We start from the raw sequence: 15,716 nt of genomic DNA, 5'->3' as shown, positions 1-15,716 counted from the left end.
TTTTTCGTGCCGAAGTGCAGCCTGGGAGTCGTAGTTAACTTCCTACTACCTCGAAGTTTTTATGCGACTTTTTTTTTTTTTTTATGACTTTTCTTTGACTTTCCCTCCAAACCAGAAACTGCTGTTGACCTTAAATGCTGATTATTCAGTTTTATGTTGATCCAACCTGTCGATGTGCTTTATCTCTGAGTGGTTACATTGTCAGCGGGGATTTGACTGTTAAAGCCGGTGTTGAATGACACGGCCCCCTGTCTTCTCCTCACGGTCCAATCACTTAATGGCTTTGCGTTTCTATAGTTACTTGAGGAACTGTTGTTATGGAGCTCATTCTTCAACACTTCACACAAAGTTTTCTCCCTGAATACTTCACTGTGGACAGGTTTATCTTTCTCAGGAAAGTTACAGCTGGTGGTAAACCCTTTGTTTTAAAGCAGAGAATATGCAGGTCCAGTCGGTGCCGCTCGCTTCGGTCACCATCGGACCGAAGTCTTGGCGCGATGGGACGCTCCTCTGCATCCAGCGGGCTGAGCGCCTGGTTCGGCAGACTCGTGCCGGGCGGTCCAGTACCAATAGCCGGCCTCGGAGCTACAGCGCCTCCGCCGGTTTGAGCCCAAAGCACACAGACTGTACAGCGGAAACAGATAAGATCACAGCGGAGGAATGTAGAGGGAGTCGTGACTGCAAAAATAAGATGTCGAGGCCTCAAACTACAGGAGCAGGGGTGAGAAAACACAGGCGTGCAGAGACGTGATTGCTGCTCGGTTTGTTTAGACTAGACATTCACTTATTTGACACTGACAAGAAACAACATTTAGTGTAGCCTATAGGCCTACTGAACATTTTGAGGAACACTTTTAAGACTTTAGGATCATTTCATTTCAAACCTTTATTTAATCAGATTGGTCCCATTGAGATCATAGATCTCTTTTTCAAGGGAGACCTGCAGCATATATGTTACACATGAAACATAAAACAATAAAGGACATTATATTTACAGGATACATTTACATAGTTATAGACATTTACAAGTGCCCATAGTATCAACGAGCATTTCATTTAGCCTAGCTTTAAAAACATGCAGAGGAATGAGATTGCTCAGTTTCAATTCTTGCTGAAGATTGTTCCAAGCAAGTGGAGCTGCGCACATAAAAGCTGTCTAAGACAGTCCTTGCTCTTGGCACATCTAACAATAGTACATCAGGATGAGTTGAGATATTTTCAGAGGAGATCAAACACTAACATTGATTATCCAGCACCCAACAGACCCACACTAACTTCTTATAGGCTATAAACTGGCATAGTGGTATGCAAAGTATAAGTAGCCTAGTAGGCCTAGGTATCTAGACATACCAATTAACTCTTACAAGTAATATTCCTGCAACAAAAACTCTACAAAAGTAGCCTAAAAGTAATCAGAAATACTTTAAGCATACTTGAAAACACTATCCAAACAAAAATAAGTATTTAGCATAGAGAATTATCCATTCAGAGTGTTACATTATGAAATACAATATATTACATTATTGTACTACAGTTACTACAGATGGATTATATTAACATAATTTAGTAAATAACTTAACTCAGACCTTTTAGAAATTGTAAACCATCTTTCTTATTCAGTTCCCCAGAGGCTTCCAGGGAAGGACAGTGGCCCCGTTCCCACCAACCAGCTTGCGTGAGCAGTGTGCGGGGGCCAGCGTGGCGGTGGCCGGGGAGTACATGCGCAGGGTGCGGGAGGTGGAGGGCCAGCTGCGCAGGCAGGCCGGCAGGGGGACGCAGGAGGGCCTCAGGCTGGAGAAGGAGAGGGGGCACCTGGAGAGGATGCTGCGCAGCCTCAGGGTCGATCTGACTGTCAACAGGAGGAGCTCAGAGGGGAGGACCAGGAGGCCGTCCACTGCTGAGACTGTGAGTTTACTCTCTCTCCTGCACTGTGTTTTTGTTCTTGTTCTTGAGGCCTTAGATTCAGCCTTACCTAGATAATCTGTGAGGAAATCACTAAATCAACAATCCCTTCAGGGCTGCTGTTGTGTTTTGTTCAGACCTTCCTGTTGAAACAGAGTTCCTGCTTAGGGATCAGCAGGGGTATTCACTCGAGTGCAGACTCAATTTGCACTTCAATATTTAGATTTTTTGGTCTAAACCACCTTTAGATTAGGATGTTTATTGAGTTTCTCTGAGGACAAACAGATCATTTTGGTTTGGTTTATTTGCTGCACAGGAAGTGTTGAGTGGATTTCACCAACAAAAACATGCACATAATAGTTCTGAAACAAGACGTTTTAATCCCACGCACCTATTAACTTTACTCTTATCCTATTAACACAATGTACCGCTCGTATAAAACAATTAAAAACCCTCTCAGTAATGTCAACAAAATATGGCACATTCTCAAACGTGTTGCAAGTGATCCCAGAGACTACGTATGAACTCATTACGTTTTATTGCAACCTTAAAGAAAGGAGATGTGTTGTGTGACCGGCCTGCTCTGTTGCAGGAGAGAGACGGTGCTGATTACTTGTTGTTGTGTGAGAGAAGAGAGCTGGCCCAGCTGAAACAGGATCTGGAGGCAGCGCTGAGAGACACACTGACCCAGCTTCAGGTGATTTACAGAACGTCACTGTTCTGTCTTCATTGGTTGACTCGTTTTCCTTTCCACCCCCAACACGCACACTCTGTCTTTCTTTCTTTTCTACTTGCCCTTCCATGTGATTTACTGGCATGAGTGGAGGAAGAAAGACAACACTGCCAAAGCCTTCATGCACCAATCATTTTGAACTGAGATCAAATTATGCAAATGCTCAGTCAAATTACATAGCATTAGTTTAAATGATGCATATTCTCAAGACCTCATATGATCCTTTTGTTAAGAAAATAAAAGTTTTAAACATTATTTAAAAAAGAGATGGAACTGGGACATTTATTTTCTCTCGGAAGCCAAACCCTTCTTTAGTTTGCCATGTAGAGAAATGTATAATGGATAATTATTGGTAATCACACAAATCAACTGACTTGAAAATCAGCTTCTCTAATGGTTTCCCACTGGTATATCACAGTTTAGGACCTTCATCGAAATCCTACAATCATATTTTCACATTTGTTCTAGAGCTAAAACTATTAGTTGGTTTAATAATGTACAGCCAATCAATAGAAACATGTGATGACTGATTCATAATTTCAGTAACTTTTTGAAGCAAAACTCGTTTGAGTCTGTTTTGGTTGTAGACAAGACATATGGAGATGTCCCATTTGGCTTTAAGGAAATTGTGGTGGACACAATCAGCAGATATATACAGTAAGTGATGGTATAAACTGTTGGTGGCAGACGTGATGTGTCCCTATAATGTCCCCCTGTGTGTCTTCCAGGCCCTGGGTCAGAGCGGCAGGCGGGTGCTGGACTGTGCCAGTGAGAGGTCTCGTGTCCTGGAGCTGCTGCCTCCCAGCGGCTCTGCTGGACACGGCAGCGCTGCTCAGATGTTCGAAAAAACAGACCCCCTCGGCCCCTTTACACCGGGTACTCTCAGGACGAAACTGTTACCTTAATTTTATTCAATGAATTGCTTGTGTCATTTTAGTAGCTATCCATTATAATGTTTACAACGCACAGGTTACTACTTTATACAAATATACATTGTATCTCCAACATAGAATTCATACTAATACATACTCTCAGCACTAACCTTCACTACCCTTAACAAGATCAGATAAGGAAGTATGATTGCACATTTTTAAAACAAAGTTGAAAAAAACAAACATATCTACACAGTTATATACACACATACAAATACAGAAGACACCTTTCTGATTTGTTTTGCAGAATGTAAACGGGTCTTAGAGTCGTCAACTTTGACAGTCAACCAGTCACAGCTACTGAGGGAAAAGATCAGAAAGATACTCAGCAGCGCCATCACCAGGCAGAAAGCTGTTCATCGCACCGTCAATGATGGCCTGGTGAAGAAAGTTGCCGAGACAATCAGTCTAGAGGTAAATACAAATACAGCATGCTAGACATCTTTGCATGCAATACACACATGACTTGATGTCATTGATTGTCATTTGGTTTTGTTTTTCGCAGCAAAACCTGACTTTGATGCATGCAGCCACCAGGCAGGCCGTGTTTCGAAAGCAGAGGGAAATTAACTGTATCCGTCAGAGCTACGGCAGAGTGCAGGTTAGTGAGTGTTGATGTAGAACAGAGTTTTTATATTGTAGTTATTGGGAGTTAGAAGCAATGTGCACATGGTGATGTTTTCCCTGTGTTTTTCTGTGTACAGGGTCCAGAGTACAGCGGTGACATCCTGACCAGAGAGAAACTCAACAGGCCTCTGGTGCAGGTTTATCAGAGACACCCAGGGACACAGTTACCGGAGGCTGCTCAACTCATACAGGTGTTTACTACTTCCAAAATATGTATCAATATATGTTCAAATACAATCACAAACGACAGCGACAGAAATCTCGCCATCCAATCATACTTGATAAAAGGGTTCGGCTTAAGTAATGGCTTTGTTAAATCCTAAATCAAGTATCAATGCGTTATCGATTAGAGATACACCATTTCACATTATATTTAAGGAAATATCTTTGGACATTTAAAGGCATCACTTTGAGAAAATAGGATGGACATTTTCCCCATTCTCGACTAAATGATGATTTGATTAAATAAGAACATGATAATCTTATTAAGCAATAATGAAAATGATCATTCTTTGCAGCATTAGCTAAAAGACACAAAGACAATTCATGAATTTCAGGGCAACTGCCAGGTCAGAAACGGACTTGGAGTCATAAAGTGCAACAGGTTTCGTGGTTTAAGATGATAACATATTCAATAACAATAAATATTTAAGATGATAAAATATTAAATAACAATCAATATTCATACGTTCAGCTTCAGTTGATTTTTTTATTTAAAGATGTTTGAAGTTGTAATTTATGTTTCATAAAGTATTTTGTATTTAGTCATTACAACGCATAAGTTGTTGGTTGCAAAAATAAACCTTTCTGAGGTCAAATGAAATGTTAACTTGCATCTGGCGTCCGCGGAAATCTATCTAGCCTCAACCAAAACTAAAACAGGACTTGCCCTATAATTCTGCCTCAACATATTATTAGATATAAGGCTAACCAACAAATAACCAACAAATAACAACTGACCTGACTACATGCAATAACAGCAAAAAAGTTATAAATTGTCTTCCATATGAGGTAGTAGGAGCTCCTCTCCTCCTGTGTGAGAAAACCAATATGCTGCCAGATGTTCACACCATATTAACAAAAAGCATTCAGTGGTGTAACACTCACCTCCCCTTTGGTTGCTTGCATGCTGCTGTGACTAAAACAAACCCAACTAAATGTGCTTCCTGTGTGTCTCTCAGGGCAGTGCGGTGCTGAGGAGGTGTCTGCAGTCCTCTGAGAGGGAGCTGGCCCGGCTGCAGCGCTCCTGTCTGCAGCTGCTGGACGACCAGCACGGCAAGAGGGCCGCAGCTCAGGTGGACGCAGCCGTCATCCGCATGAGGCGACAGCAGGTCGACAAGCGAGCCATGCCCTCTGCCCTCCAGCAGGGGGCGTGCAGAAAGCAACTTCCTATGTTTCAGTAGGGCTGCAGCAGACAGAGAGGTGATGCTTGTAGTGTGTTAGAAATAGGGAGCAACCATTGTGAAAAATGTTATAGCATGGGCAACACGTTGGGACACACATGGGATGGAAGTGTATGAACACTGTCACATAGTCTTGTATAATTTTGTTTAATTTTCTTGGCGCAACAAGGTTAAACAACTGAAATTTGATTAAAATTTAAAAAAGGGTTACAAGAAACAAAACAATGTGTGAGACTATTTTGTTGACAATGATACCATATGCAACTGAAGAAAGCCAGGCCAAATGCAGTAAAGTATTATCAAATCACTTCTCACAATAATGCAGGGCTTAGAAAAACAAGGATTGCCTTTTGCCCGGGGCACGTAAGATGCCAAATCGGGCGGTAAATCCCGAAACTCACTTGCCCAATTGTTGATGTTGGAGGTAATGAAGGTTTGGACCATCTTGCTACCATTTCATCTCTGTTGAGATGCGCAGTACAAATCGAGTGGAGGTTAAAGACAAATACTACCAAACTATTTAGTATGCATTCTGCAGTAAGCTAGCCAGCACGCTTTGATGACCCAAAATCCTTTGCACAGCTGATATGAGACCAAAAGGGTCAATGCGCAAATCTTATAAACAAACTGTGTGTCTCGATAACATGCATACTAAATACAACAGTATGTACCTTGTTAGGGCAGCTGCATTCATGCTGAACGTTAATTCACTTTTGTTATCAATGTAATAGCTTAGTTGGATGGTGGTAGAAGATTTCTAGTAAAAAAAACACATTGATGTTCAACCCAGTGGGCCTTTATGTGACCGACATGATTTTAATGTTCCGGATGTAGCAGACTCCAGCCAGCTGTTACTTCAGTGTTAAAAGAATGCAAAAACCATGATAGGAACAATGGCGTTATACACAGCTGCAAGTATCCAAACCGGAGATATTTGAGTAGTATCTATATGATTATCTTATCAAATCTAACTTGATTATGTGGCTTAATGTTCTCACTCTTAATTATTATACTAAACTATTATAGTTTATTTAAAGATAGAAACTGACAAACTGTGTTTTGTGAACAAAAACAGCTTTAAGGACTGAATTAAAAATATTTTCTAAAAAGTTAAACAGCTGTTGCTGCCTGCTGCTCAGATTTACAGTCATGGGACTGCAGGTCACTTGACAGCCTGCCCACCAAACTCAATGTCTTTCATTAAGAAATAAGACATGATTAAATAAACCTGCCCCATTTTACCTTGGTACACATGTCTCGTCATCCTGTAAAAAAACAAGACATGAGTGGAGATGTTGTACAGTTTTCAACCTAAACAAGACTGAGTTCCCTCACAAAGCCCTATTGATTGTGTTAAATCTGAATGGGGCTATTCTCTGTAGCACTGTGAAAGCATGGCTGTCACCGGGAAGCTAACAGCCTAATTAAATCATTTGTATTGGGGTGTGGAGTTCTTGGAGTTAACAAACTGAATATCCGGAGAAGCAGGAACACATTTACCCAGATCTGGACTGGTGGAGGAAGCTGAGGAAGCACGTAGAAAGCTGATGGGAAATTGACTTTAAGTCGTAAAGACGTAGTCTGCAACAGGTTTCTCGTGTTCAGGGGGCAGACTGCTGGTTTGTTGTAGAAAATAAAAAGAAAGAGACAACGATAAGAGCTGAAGCATCAAGCTGCCAGCACATTTTCTCTCAGTGAGACAGAAACAGTCAGTGATGTCGAAGCTGGTTTGCTCTCTGCTTCTCCTTTGCTCTCTCCCAGCAGTGGGTAAGTGAACAACATAGTGTGTGTTTGCATGTGTGCATGAATGCAAAATAGGTGTGATTTTTGCAACCAAATTACCTGCATGCAATGGCTGCAAATAACGCAGAGATTAATCTGTTAAATATTCTTTAAATCAACTTATTGTCTATGGTCTAACATGTTATATAAAAGTGCATCACAGTTTCTTAGGACAAAAGGTGATATCTTCAAATTCGTTGTTTTTACCTGACTAACAGTAAAAAAACTCAAAGATATTCAACTTACTGTAATATATGACAAGGAAAACTGGCAAATCCTAACATTTGAGAAGCTGAACAAGCAAATGTTTGGCATGTTGGCTTATAAAGGACAACACTTTATTAATTATCAAAACAGGGTCAGTTCGTCACCAAATTGTTTCCACTTAAGCTAATATACATCTTTATTGTTAAATACATTTCATATTATTTGATTTACTTTAGAAATGACCATTGCAAAAGTAATTACCACTATTTCTTATGATATATACTTTTGGTTTCATCAATTGCAAAATGTTATCACTCGAGGATTTCAATTCATAGCAATGGGCCATGCAGTTTGTCAATGTCAGCATGTGTTGCTCCTAATGGTGTGCCTGCAGCTCCCATGCAAAACTAAGCTCTATAGACATGTTGTGGTTTTAAACACGTCTGTCCTTTCAGTTCCCCTCTTCTGTTACACCTGTGTGTTTCCCGCCATCTCACCTCTGGACTGCATCAGATTTCCTCTCAAGTGTCCGCCCGAACAGGTCTGCTTATCCAGCAGAGCTGTGGGTGAGAAAGGTGAGGAGTCGCCTCAAGTCACTAAACATTATTTAAATTATTCAAAACTGAGAACAAGAACTGAGAAAGGCAGCACAGAGGGATGTGTGTCTGCGTAGTTTATTTTGAACTCATGATTTTCAGGAGACTTCCTTGTGGTGTTGTATGAGAAGAGCTGTGTCCTGCCCTCCCTGTGTGGAGCCAAGGGAGAGAAACACACCATGGGACTCAACTTCACCTTCACCAATGAATGCTGCAACACACACCTGTGCAACGGAGCCGAGGCACCTGCGACCCGCTACTGGACTGGCACAATACTCACACTTCTCATTTCATACTCAGTTTGGTGAATAGAAAAACATGTGGCAGAGAACTAGCTTAACACATGAAGGGGCGTTGCCTTTTTCTGAAGGGACCCCTTTTGAGTAAAAACAATGACTCCTGTCCTGACACATGTTAAGTGATGTATTATATTGATATTTCATATTGTAATCAATACATAATAGCACACAATAACAGTGCAGAACAACTGTATAGTCAAACCAAAGTATGAATGCAATAACTGCAGAAAATCTGTGTAAAATGAGCGATTTCGATGACATTTTAACAGATTATTTCCTGTGAATGTTTCATCAAATGAGTTTTCCTGTTATTTTAAAAGGAACTTGTAATCTTATTCTATTTTATTTAACAATCAAACAAACGTAAACGTTTTTTTTTTTTAAAGAACTTGCTGACGCCCAGGTTGTAACCCCCTGCTCTAAAGGACTGCATTGAACATAACTTCCTTTGAATAAATATGCACTAATCTTAACCGAGGTATGCCTGTGAAATGAAAAACACAATTATGTTTGTCTTATTATTATTGCTAACTCAAGACGTACCTGGGATGAGTTTAACATGTTTAACTTCCCATGTTTTAATATTTTCAGATTGTGATAAAACAGAGGGTTTTGCAATTTGTGCGTAAATATGTACTCTTTGTATTAGATTATCCACTAAATGGGGAAGACGTTCCATCAAAAAGGCCACACATGCAGTGGTAGCATTAGCACAATTCAGAGTAAAGAAACATAATTGCTCTAAAAATTGGTATTAAATGATTTTAACAAAAAAAAATGATTGAATAATAATTATTGTTTGGATCCAATGTTTTATTCATTCAGGTAAAATCCTGTTTAATTTGCATGTTGAAAAACTGTTTCTCTTAACAGATATTTTATTCGTCCTAACAGGTAAAAACCCCACAGGTGTTACCAATGTCACTAATTGCAGGTGTTGTACCCTTAAAAAGGGAAATAATGAATGAGAAAAGTGAAGAAATACAACAACGCAGCTCCCGCCTTCGAGGAAGAGCGCAGTGATCCCTCCCACTGGAACCCCAAGGCATTAGCAACAGATTAACGCACAATCAACCCATACAGCAGGATACATCTATCTCTCAGAATTGACTATTCTTGTCTGTCACACAGGTATTTTCCCTTAAAAGTCCCCTCGAGCTCACCAATTGGCTCCATCCATGATTGGCTCCCCAAAAAGGAAAAGGCGCCATCTTTGATGTTATTAGTTCCACTTGTGCAAATCGTGACATGACATGTTAAAAAACAGGGCCTATACCAAAATCAACCCATTTCAGTGATAATACTCTATAGTTAAAGGCGAAGTTTAATTCTAAAAATAAAACCTAGAACTCCCGGGCATGGTTTACCTGTCCCTGTTGTTCATGCTGCCCCTGTTGTCCACCATTTATGGAGGAACAGTACCGGGGTTTCCGCACACATACCTCTACCTCCCCGTGTTTGTGGATTCCAGGTTCCCACTGGTGGAGAAGGAGCATTTTACTCCATCCAGAGGCACCGGACAGGAGCCTCTATCCGAGCCCGTCCGGGACGTCCTGTTCCCGGCTCGGACCAACACCGACGCGCCCGGTGTTTCGGGTGATTCCGTGAGGATTTCGTGCAAGAGCAACAAGATGCTGGTGCAGGTGCAGAGGAGCATTCTGGGCACCGGTGAACCGTACTCTCGTCTCAAACTGGGGTCATGCCAAATCAGCAAAACTACAGAGAATTACTTTTATTTTAAATATGATCTAGGAATGTGTGGAACCAAACGCACGGTAAGAATTTACAATACTTAGTTTTTAAACCAGTTTTAGCCAAGTAAACTGCGTGGCACTAGGCCTACCCAGGAATCTCGGCCTGTTAGTGGGTCGATAGTTTCGTAACATTTATTTGATGCATTGGTACTTATCAGAGGTTTGGGTAACTAAACAGATTAAATCAAGTAGGCCTACTGTACTTAAAGTTAAGTACAATTCCGAGATACTTGTACTTCAAGTTTGTGCTACTTTGTACTTCTGCTCTCCTACAATTCAGAGGTAAATCGTGTACTTTACTCCACTACATGTATTCAATAAACCAAGTGTATTTGCAGATTTGGATTAATGCAGTATACAAATTAACAAAAACTAGCTGCACCTTTTACCAGCTTTGATAACACTTTTTAATATCAAAACATATGATATAATTAATGAGTACTTTCACTTTTAGTACTTCAAGAATATTTTGATGCAAATACTTTTCTACTTTTTATTTATAACATGTTCAATGCAGGATATTTACTTGTAAAGGAGTATTCCTACTTTTACTTGAGTACAAGATCTGAGTACTTTTTCCACCTCTGGTACTGTAGGCCTATAGCCTACAGCATGATTGGTGCCAAATCTGGTATGCATTCATGCTTACCAAAGGATGAATCCTACTGAATTTGGTTATTCTGACTTTTCCTGTAGCGCCACACCTCTGCATTCATAAATTAATTAATCGTTTTTCAATCGAATGTGTTGAAAAAAACTGTTCACGTTTCTCAAATGTGTTTTTGCCTCTTTTCTTTGTCTTTTGTTATTGTTGATTGAGTGTTAAGTTGGTCATGCAAAACCAGACACTTAATGAAGTTAGCTGAGGCCCTTTATAACTATAGCCTAAGCCTACTTTGATGACGATTCTTCACTTTTTTTGTAATGTATATCCAGCAATTAGTTGATAGATAAATAATTGTTAGTTGCAGCCCAAATCTTGACAACCATCTAGGATAGTCATGCAATTCATACATCGTCTTAGGTAAAGTCTTACATTTTGATCCATCCAGATATAACATCACTTATTTGAAAATGTAAGCATGCTAACACGCTAAACTAAGACCATGAGCATGTTTAACGGATACATGCTAATCATTTGCTTGTTAGAATGATCTTAGCCAGTATGATGGCATGCTGATCTTAGCATTTAGCTCTAAGGTTAGCTGTACCCTGCTAACTATGTTCTCACAGAGCTGTGAGCAAAGCTGTGGACACTTTAGTCTTGTTTAAGAAAGGTTGATAATCAAGCTGGTTTGTTTCTTTGCAGATAATTAATAACCAGATAACCTATTCAAACAAACTACAATATAAATCACCACAGCTCCAAGGACCAATCAGAAGAGCTGTTTCCTTCATCCTGCCTGTTTCATGCTTTTATAACAGGTATGTGGACTGGATCCACACTAGAAATAATGTTTTTTTTAACCCATTTAACTTAAAGATCATATAGAAACACTTGTTTATTAATCCTAACCATGTTTTAAATGTTTAGGTACCAATACTCCTACAAAATTGGCTACAGACCCAAGATTCAACCACGCGATATCTTCAAACCAATGAAGAATAGAGTGAAATTGCTTCTGACGCCACGAAATGGTAAACCAGCAGTCTTAATGTCAACTGATATCTATGAGCTTGCAATTTAGTTTGCGAAAAATAAGAGATTTTATTTGGAAAAAAGGATTGATGGCTGTTAGGAAAAGCACTCGTCTCCGACTTGGTCTTCAATATCAGGATACATGTATGTATTGATTATCCTTGCAAGAATGGAAGTAGTCATCACACACAGGGCTGCGTGGTAAAACTATAGTTCCAAGAACAGTGTCCTTGACATGCTTAGAGAGGGTGTTACAGTCACACTATGGAGAATACCGGTTCAAATCAGTATTCAATGTTTAGTTCAGATTAGCTAAGACCTGCGTAAGCTATAAACATGACGGTCATATGTCTGTCTCCATAGAGGCAGAATCATCATGATAATCGTTTTCACATAGCTATCATATGACTAAAACAGTCCTGACGCTCTTCTAGGTAATCATACATCCTGTTATGTACACAGCTACAGTTGGACCTTTGTTATCATGTGCTACTCTGACATTAGAAGAATACATTCAGTATGTTCCCAACAATTGCCTCTGCCCTTTTTTTAATAGACTCACACAGAAAAAAACAATGGAGCATTTTGATTAATTATTGGGTTTTTCTATCCACAAAACAAATGTGTTAGTTGGTTAACATGCAAACGCCAACATGTGCTACATCTTACAATATGGAAGACTGGGATTAAATACAAATGTGTGGTGTCATGCATCTCAGTCTTTACATTTAATTAAATATATTTTTTTACTGCTTGAATGAGGATGCATTTGGAATCTGCTGCTGCTGTTGCCTGACTGTTTTCTTCTTCTTTTATTTAGCTCAGTGGGAAAGGCTTTCTCCGTCAGATCAGTACGAGCTTGGGCAACCGATGTATTTTGAGGCAGAAGCCCCGTCCCTTCCAGAAGACCAAAGACTGTACGTCCACTTATGTTACGCGACTCCAGAGAGGTCCCACAACTCCACGCCTCAGTTTCCAGTCGTGGCCAACTATGGGTAAAAAAAAAAAAAAACACCTCACGCCAACACAAAGTAAAGACTTTGAGAATATTGGTCACAAAAAAACATCTCTATAGAAAAAATAGGCATAAGTAATAGACAGGCTTTCTCTTCTTCTGAAGGTGTATGGTTGAAAGCAAGGACAGTCGCTCCAGATTCCTCCCATACAAAACAAATGTTGTGAGATTCTCTTTGGATGCCTTCTTGTTCACAGGCATGACAGTCCAGGTGAGCAAGCATTCTTTAAGTTTAAGCAAAATTGTCTGTTTTTGTTCGAGTACCATGCCACTAAAAGACCATTTGATCGATTGTATCTCCTGTAGCAGCTCTACATGCACTGCTCCATTTCTGTAAGCAGCTCTGTCCCCACACCCAGAGCTAAGTCCTGCAACTACGACACAAAAGAAAGAAGGTTAGTTTGTTCTGCCACTAGAGGTCACTTCATTAGAAAACTATAACAAAAGCAGAGTTTGGGGGTGTCCATTGCCATTATTGTAGGCCGTTGTCCATGGGCTTCTATCATGAGCCGAATAATGCATAGGTCTCTTCCTCTCCGAACAGGCATGGTAATTAAAACGGGTTAAAGTCTTTTTCTGTTGCTCATTGGCTGCTGCTGTTAATGTTTGCTCAGCTTGTTTCTCTTATTACTCCAGATGTTCATACATTTTAAAGCATATAGTTTAAAAGACTAACATCTGAAGTGTCGTTAAACTGGATAAAATGCTAATTTATGACAGCTCCTAGAAAACAGTGGACGCATGCTGAAAGGAGATATGGCACTATTACAACTTTTCAAATGAAATGAAGGGTTACCTTTATTGAAATGACAGATTTCTGGTTCAAAAATAGTTTAAAACCTGTGATTATGTAACTACACAACTAGGCAAACATATATAGCCTGTCTCTTCATTTCAGATATTTTAATGTTGTAATGTGGCATATGACAGAAAGAAATAAAAGGTTAAAATATGCTGTAAAAAACACAAAAGGGATCATCTCGTCATCACTGTTTTTGTTTTCTTTCTCCTCAGATGGGTTGAGCTGTATGGACCTGACTCTGTGTGCACCTGCTGCGACTCCAACTGTGGCTCTACTGCATCCAAAGGTCGGTCATTGCTTCACTCATTTCCAAAATGAAACACATTCTGCTTACCGTTCATGTATTCAAAAATAAATTCTCAATGTCAACAAATAAAGACATCAAGATTAAAAGCAGCAGTGCCATAATCCTGCCACAAGGATTGTATCAGCAGTCAAAGATATAGCATATTAACCGGTGCCATAAAGCACAATTGTTGTTGTTAAAAATATATTAAGAACACTTTCAATCTTTTATTACCATGAACTCAAGCACTGCGGTTTTTCAAATACGGTATCATGGAGCAGTAAATAGCCACTATTGTAAAAATAGGTGTGATTTGCAGCTGTAACTAGTGTCCAACAAATGCAACATTAACTCTGGTATGTGTTAATTATACATATTGAAACCATAGACTGTGTATATAAAGTGGTTGAAACACACCAGCTTCTGCTTTGAAGACAATCTACCCCCTCCTCTTTTTTTGTTTTTATTATTCTGTACGTCTTCCATTTTGTCTTTTTTGTAAAGCACCTTGTTCCCCTATTGTAGTAATTATCTAAATGTTTACTATCATTACAGAGTTTAAATATAACCTTTCCACTGCAGGAACTTCCTTTTTAAATGAAATATGTAGGTTTGTACTGCTACATGTAACTGGATGCATGCAGTTTTATTCTAAACCTATTTTTTATTTAGTAGTTTCACTGCCACCATGAGAATTGATTATATATTTTGGTTATTTCAGATGTATTTTTCAAACAAACTACTTATATCAAAAATTCTATATTTCCCAGTGACCAAAGTAATCAGCAGCAGGCCGTGGACAATAGATCCTAAAGGGAAACCCACCACAGCCCTGAAGAGGAAGAAGGTCTCCACAGCAACAACAACAACAACAACAAAAGTGGCACCTCAGCCAGAGACGAAGAGTGAGGTGACTGAGTGGAGGAAGTCTTTGCAGCCTGAAGAGAGAACAGAGACTGAATTGGGTAAGGTGGAGGAGTGGCTGATTGGAGGCAGAAGAGTGACCTGGGTTGAGATGGAAGGTGAGGAGGAGTTGGTGAAGGGCTCTGCTGTTGAGGAGGAGGAGAAGGAGGAGAAGGAGAAGAAGAAGAAGGAGAAGAAGAAAAAGGAGGAGAAGAAGAAGGTCGCAGCAACTCGCACAATTTTTGAGGACAATTTTGGTTTTGTCAAATAAAGCTGAAGTTTATACAGTGATACTTTCTGTCTGGGTGGCTCATTTCCTTACAAGCTGAAAGCAATAATCCAGAGGTTGATTTAAATGTTTTTGGTGCCAATGTTGTCTTTTTTATATTATTTATTACTATACATCTTTGAGGCAGACGTTGTTAACACTAACTGTAAAACTGAATTGGATTTATTTGTCACTTGCTACATTCAGCATTTACCAATCGTCTCTTAAAACTAATAGTCAAGCGTATAAGTTGTATATTAAGCTGCAGCCCTTATTTTTATCCTAGCATGTTATAGGGCTTTAAAAACAATACACAATGTGTTTAAATTGATAAGCATAAGAAGTTAATTTTGACAGAATCAAGCTAGCGGTTTCCCACTTCTTTCAGTGTTTGTACTAAGCTGCTGGTTTTAGCTTCTTGCCGAACGAGAGAAGAATCAGATGTCACAAAAGTGAAAAGGCGAATGTGCTAAAATGTTTTCTACTCCTTTTACCAAAGTCATTTTCCCCATTACCAAAAAGATAAATTCCGGTACAAAATATGTATATAATAAAACCCAGGAGCCAA

At 39.6% G+C, this 15,716-nt stretch overlaps 3 protein-coding genes across 5 annotated transcripts; all 3 read left to right on the top strand.

Moving 5' to 3' along the window:
• Positions 1-285: 285 nt before the first annotated feature.
• On the top strand, positions 286-5,796 carry tektl1 (tektin like 1). 2 transcript variants are annotated; one of them, XM_010765782.1, is made up of 8 exons: positions 286-721; positions 1,621-1,905; positions 2,495-2,599; positions 3,364-3,511; positions 3,815-3,948; positions 4,073-4,168; positions 4,272-4,385; positions 5,376-5,796. In XM_010765782.1, the coding sequence occupies exons 1-8, from the start codon at positions 440-442 to the stop codon at positions 5,595-5,597; spliced, it is 1,386 nt and encodes a 461-aa protein (XP_010764084.1). In that variant the 5' UTR covers positions 286-439; the 3' UTR covers positions 5,598-5,796. The 2 variants fall into 2 exon arrangements, with proteins under 2 accessions (XP_010764084.1, XP_010764083.1); XM_010765781.1 differs by having other exon boundaries at positions 3,815-3,981.
• A 1,253-nt stretch (positions 5,797-7,049) lies between these two features.
• Positions 7,050-8,980, top strand: lypc (ly6 domain containing, pigment cell). The gene is made up of 3 exons (XM_010765780.1): positions 7,050-7,364; positions 8,042-8,161; positions 8,285-8,980. Exons 1-3 carry the CDS (start codon positions 7,313-7,315, stop codon positions 8,488-8,490), a joined length of 378 nt encoding a protein of 125 aa, XP_010764082.1. The 5' UTR covers positions 7,050-7,312; the 3' UTR covers positions 8,491-8,980.
• Positions 8,981-9,685: 705 nt separating this feature from the next.
• zp3d.2 (zona pellucida glycoprotein 3d tandem duplicate 2) lies at positions 9,686-15,171 on the top strand. Of its 2 annotated transcripts, none has more exons than XM_010765779.1 (8): positions 9,686-10,256; positions 11,545-11,660; positions 11,770-11,873; positions 12,695-12,869; positions 12,995-13,100; positions 13,199-13,284; positions 13,904-13,977; positions 14,748-15,171. In XM_010765779.1, exons 1-8 carry the CDS (start codon positions 9,840-9,842, stop codon positions 15,149-15,151), a joined length of 1,482 nt encoding a protein of 493 aa, XP_010764081.1. In that variant the 5' UTR covers positions 9,686-9,839; the 3' UTR covers positions 15,152-15,171. The 2 variants fall into 2 exon arrangements, with proteins under 2 accessions (XP_010764081.1, XP_010764080.1); XM_010765778.1 differs by having other exon boundaries at positions 9,689-10,256; positions 13,196-13,284.
• The last annotated feature ends 545 nt before the right edge of the window (positions 15,172-15,716 follow it).

This window comes from Notothenia coriiceps, unplaced genomic scaffold (assembly GCF_000735185.1).
Source record: "Notothenia coriiceps isolate Sejong01 unplaced genomic scaffold, NC01 NC01_scaffold00002655, whole genome shotgun sequence".
Lineage (NCBI taxonomy): Eukaryota > Metazoa > Chordata > Actinopteri > Perciformes > Nototheniidae > Notothenia > Notothenia coriiceps.
This window is presented reverse-complemented; position numbering and strand designations above follow the sequence as displayed.

Excerpts from the sequence above, each read along its gene's own strand:
- tektl1 (XM_010765781.1), top strand. The coding sequence starts at position 440 with ATGCAGGTCCAGTCGGTGCCGCTCGCTTCGGTCACCATCGGACCGAAG. Across the intron at positions 1,906-2,494 it reads GGCCGTCCACTGCTGAGACT|GAGAGAGACGGTGCTGATTA; the intron begins GTGAGTTTACTC and ends GCTCTGTTGCAG. Across the intron at positions 3,512-3,814 it reads CCTCGGCCCCTTTACACCGG|AATGTAAACGGGTCTTAGAG; the intron begins GTACTCTCAGGA and ends TTTGTTTTGCAG.
- lypc (XM_010765780.1), top strand. The coding sequence starts at position 7,313 with ATGTCGAAGCTGGTTTGCTCTCTGCTTCTCCTTTGCTCTCTCCCAGCA. Across the intron at positions 7,365-8,041 it reads TTGCTCTCTCCCAGCAGTGG|TTCCCCTCTTCTGTTACACC; the intron begins GTAAGTGAACAA and ends CTGTCCTTTCAG. Across the intron at positions 8,162-8,284 it reads CAGAGCTGTGGGTGAGAAAG|GAGACTTCCTTGTGGTGTTG; the intron begins GTGAGGAGTCGC and ends CATGATTTTCAG.
- zp3d.2 (XM_010765778.1), top strand. The coding sequence starts at position 9,840 with ATGGTTTACCTGTCCCTGTTGTTCATGCTGCCCCTGTTGTCCACCATT. Across the intron at positions 10,257-11,544 it reads TGTGTGGAACCAAACGCACG|ATAATTAATAACCAGATAAC; the intron begins GTAAGAATTTAC and ends GTTTCTTTGCAG. Across the intron at positions 11,661-11,769 it reads GTTTCATGCTTTTATAACAG|GTACCAATACTCCTACAAAA; the intron begins GTATGTGGACTG and ends TTAAATGTTTAG.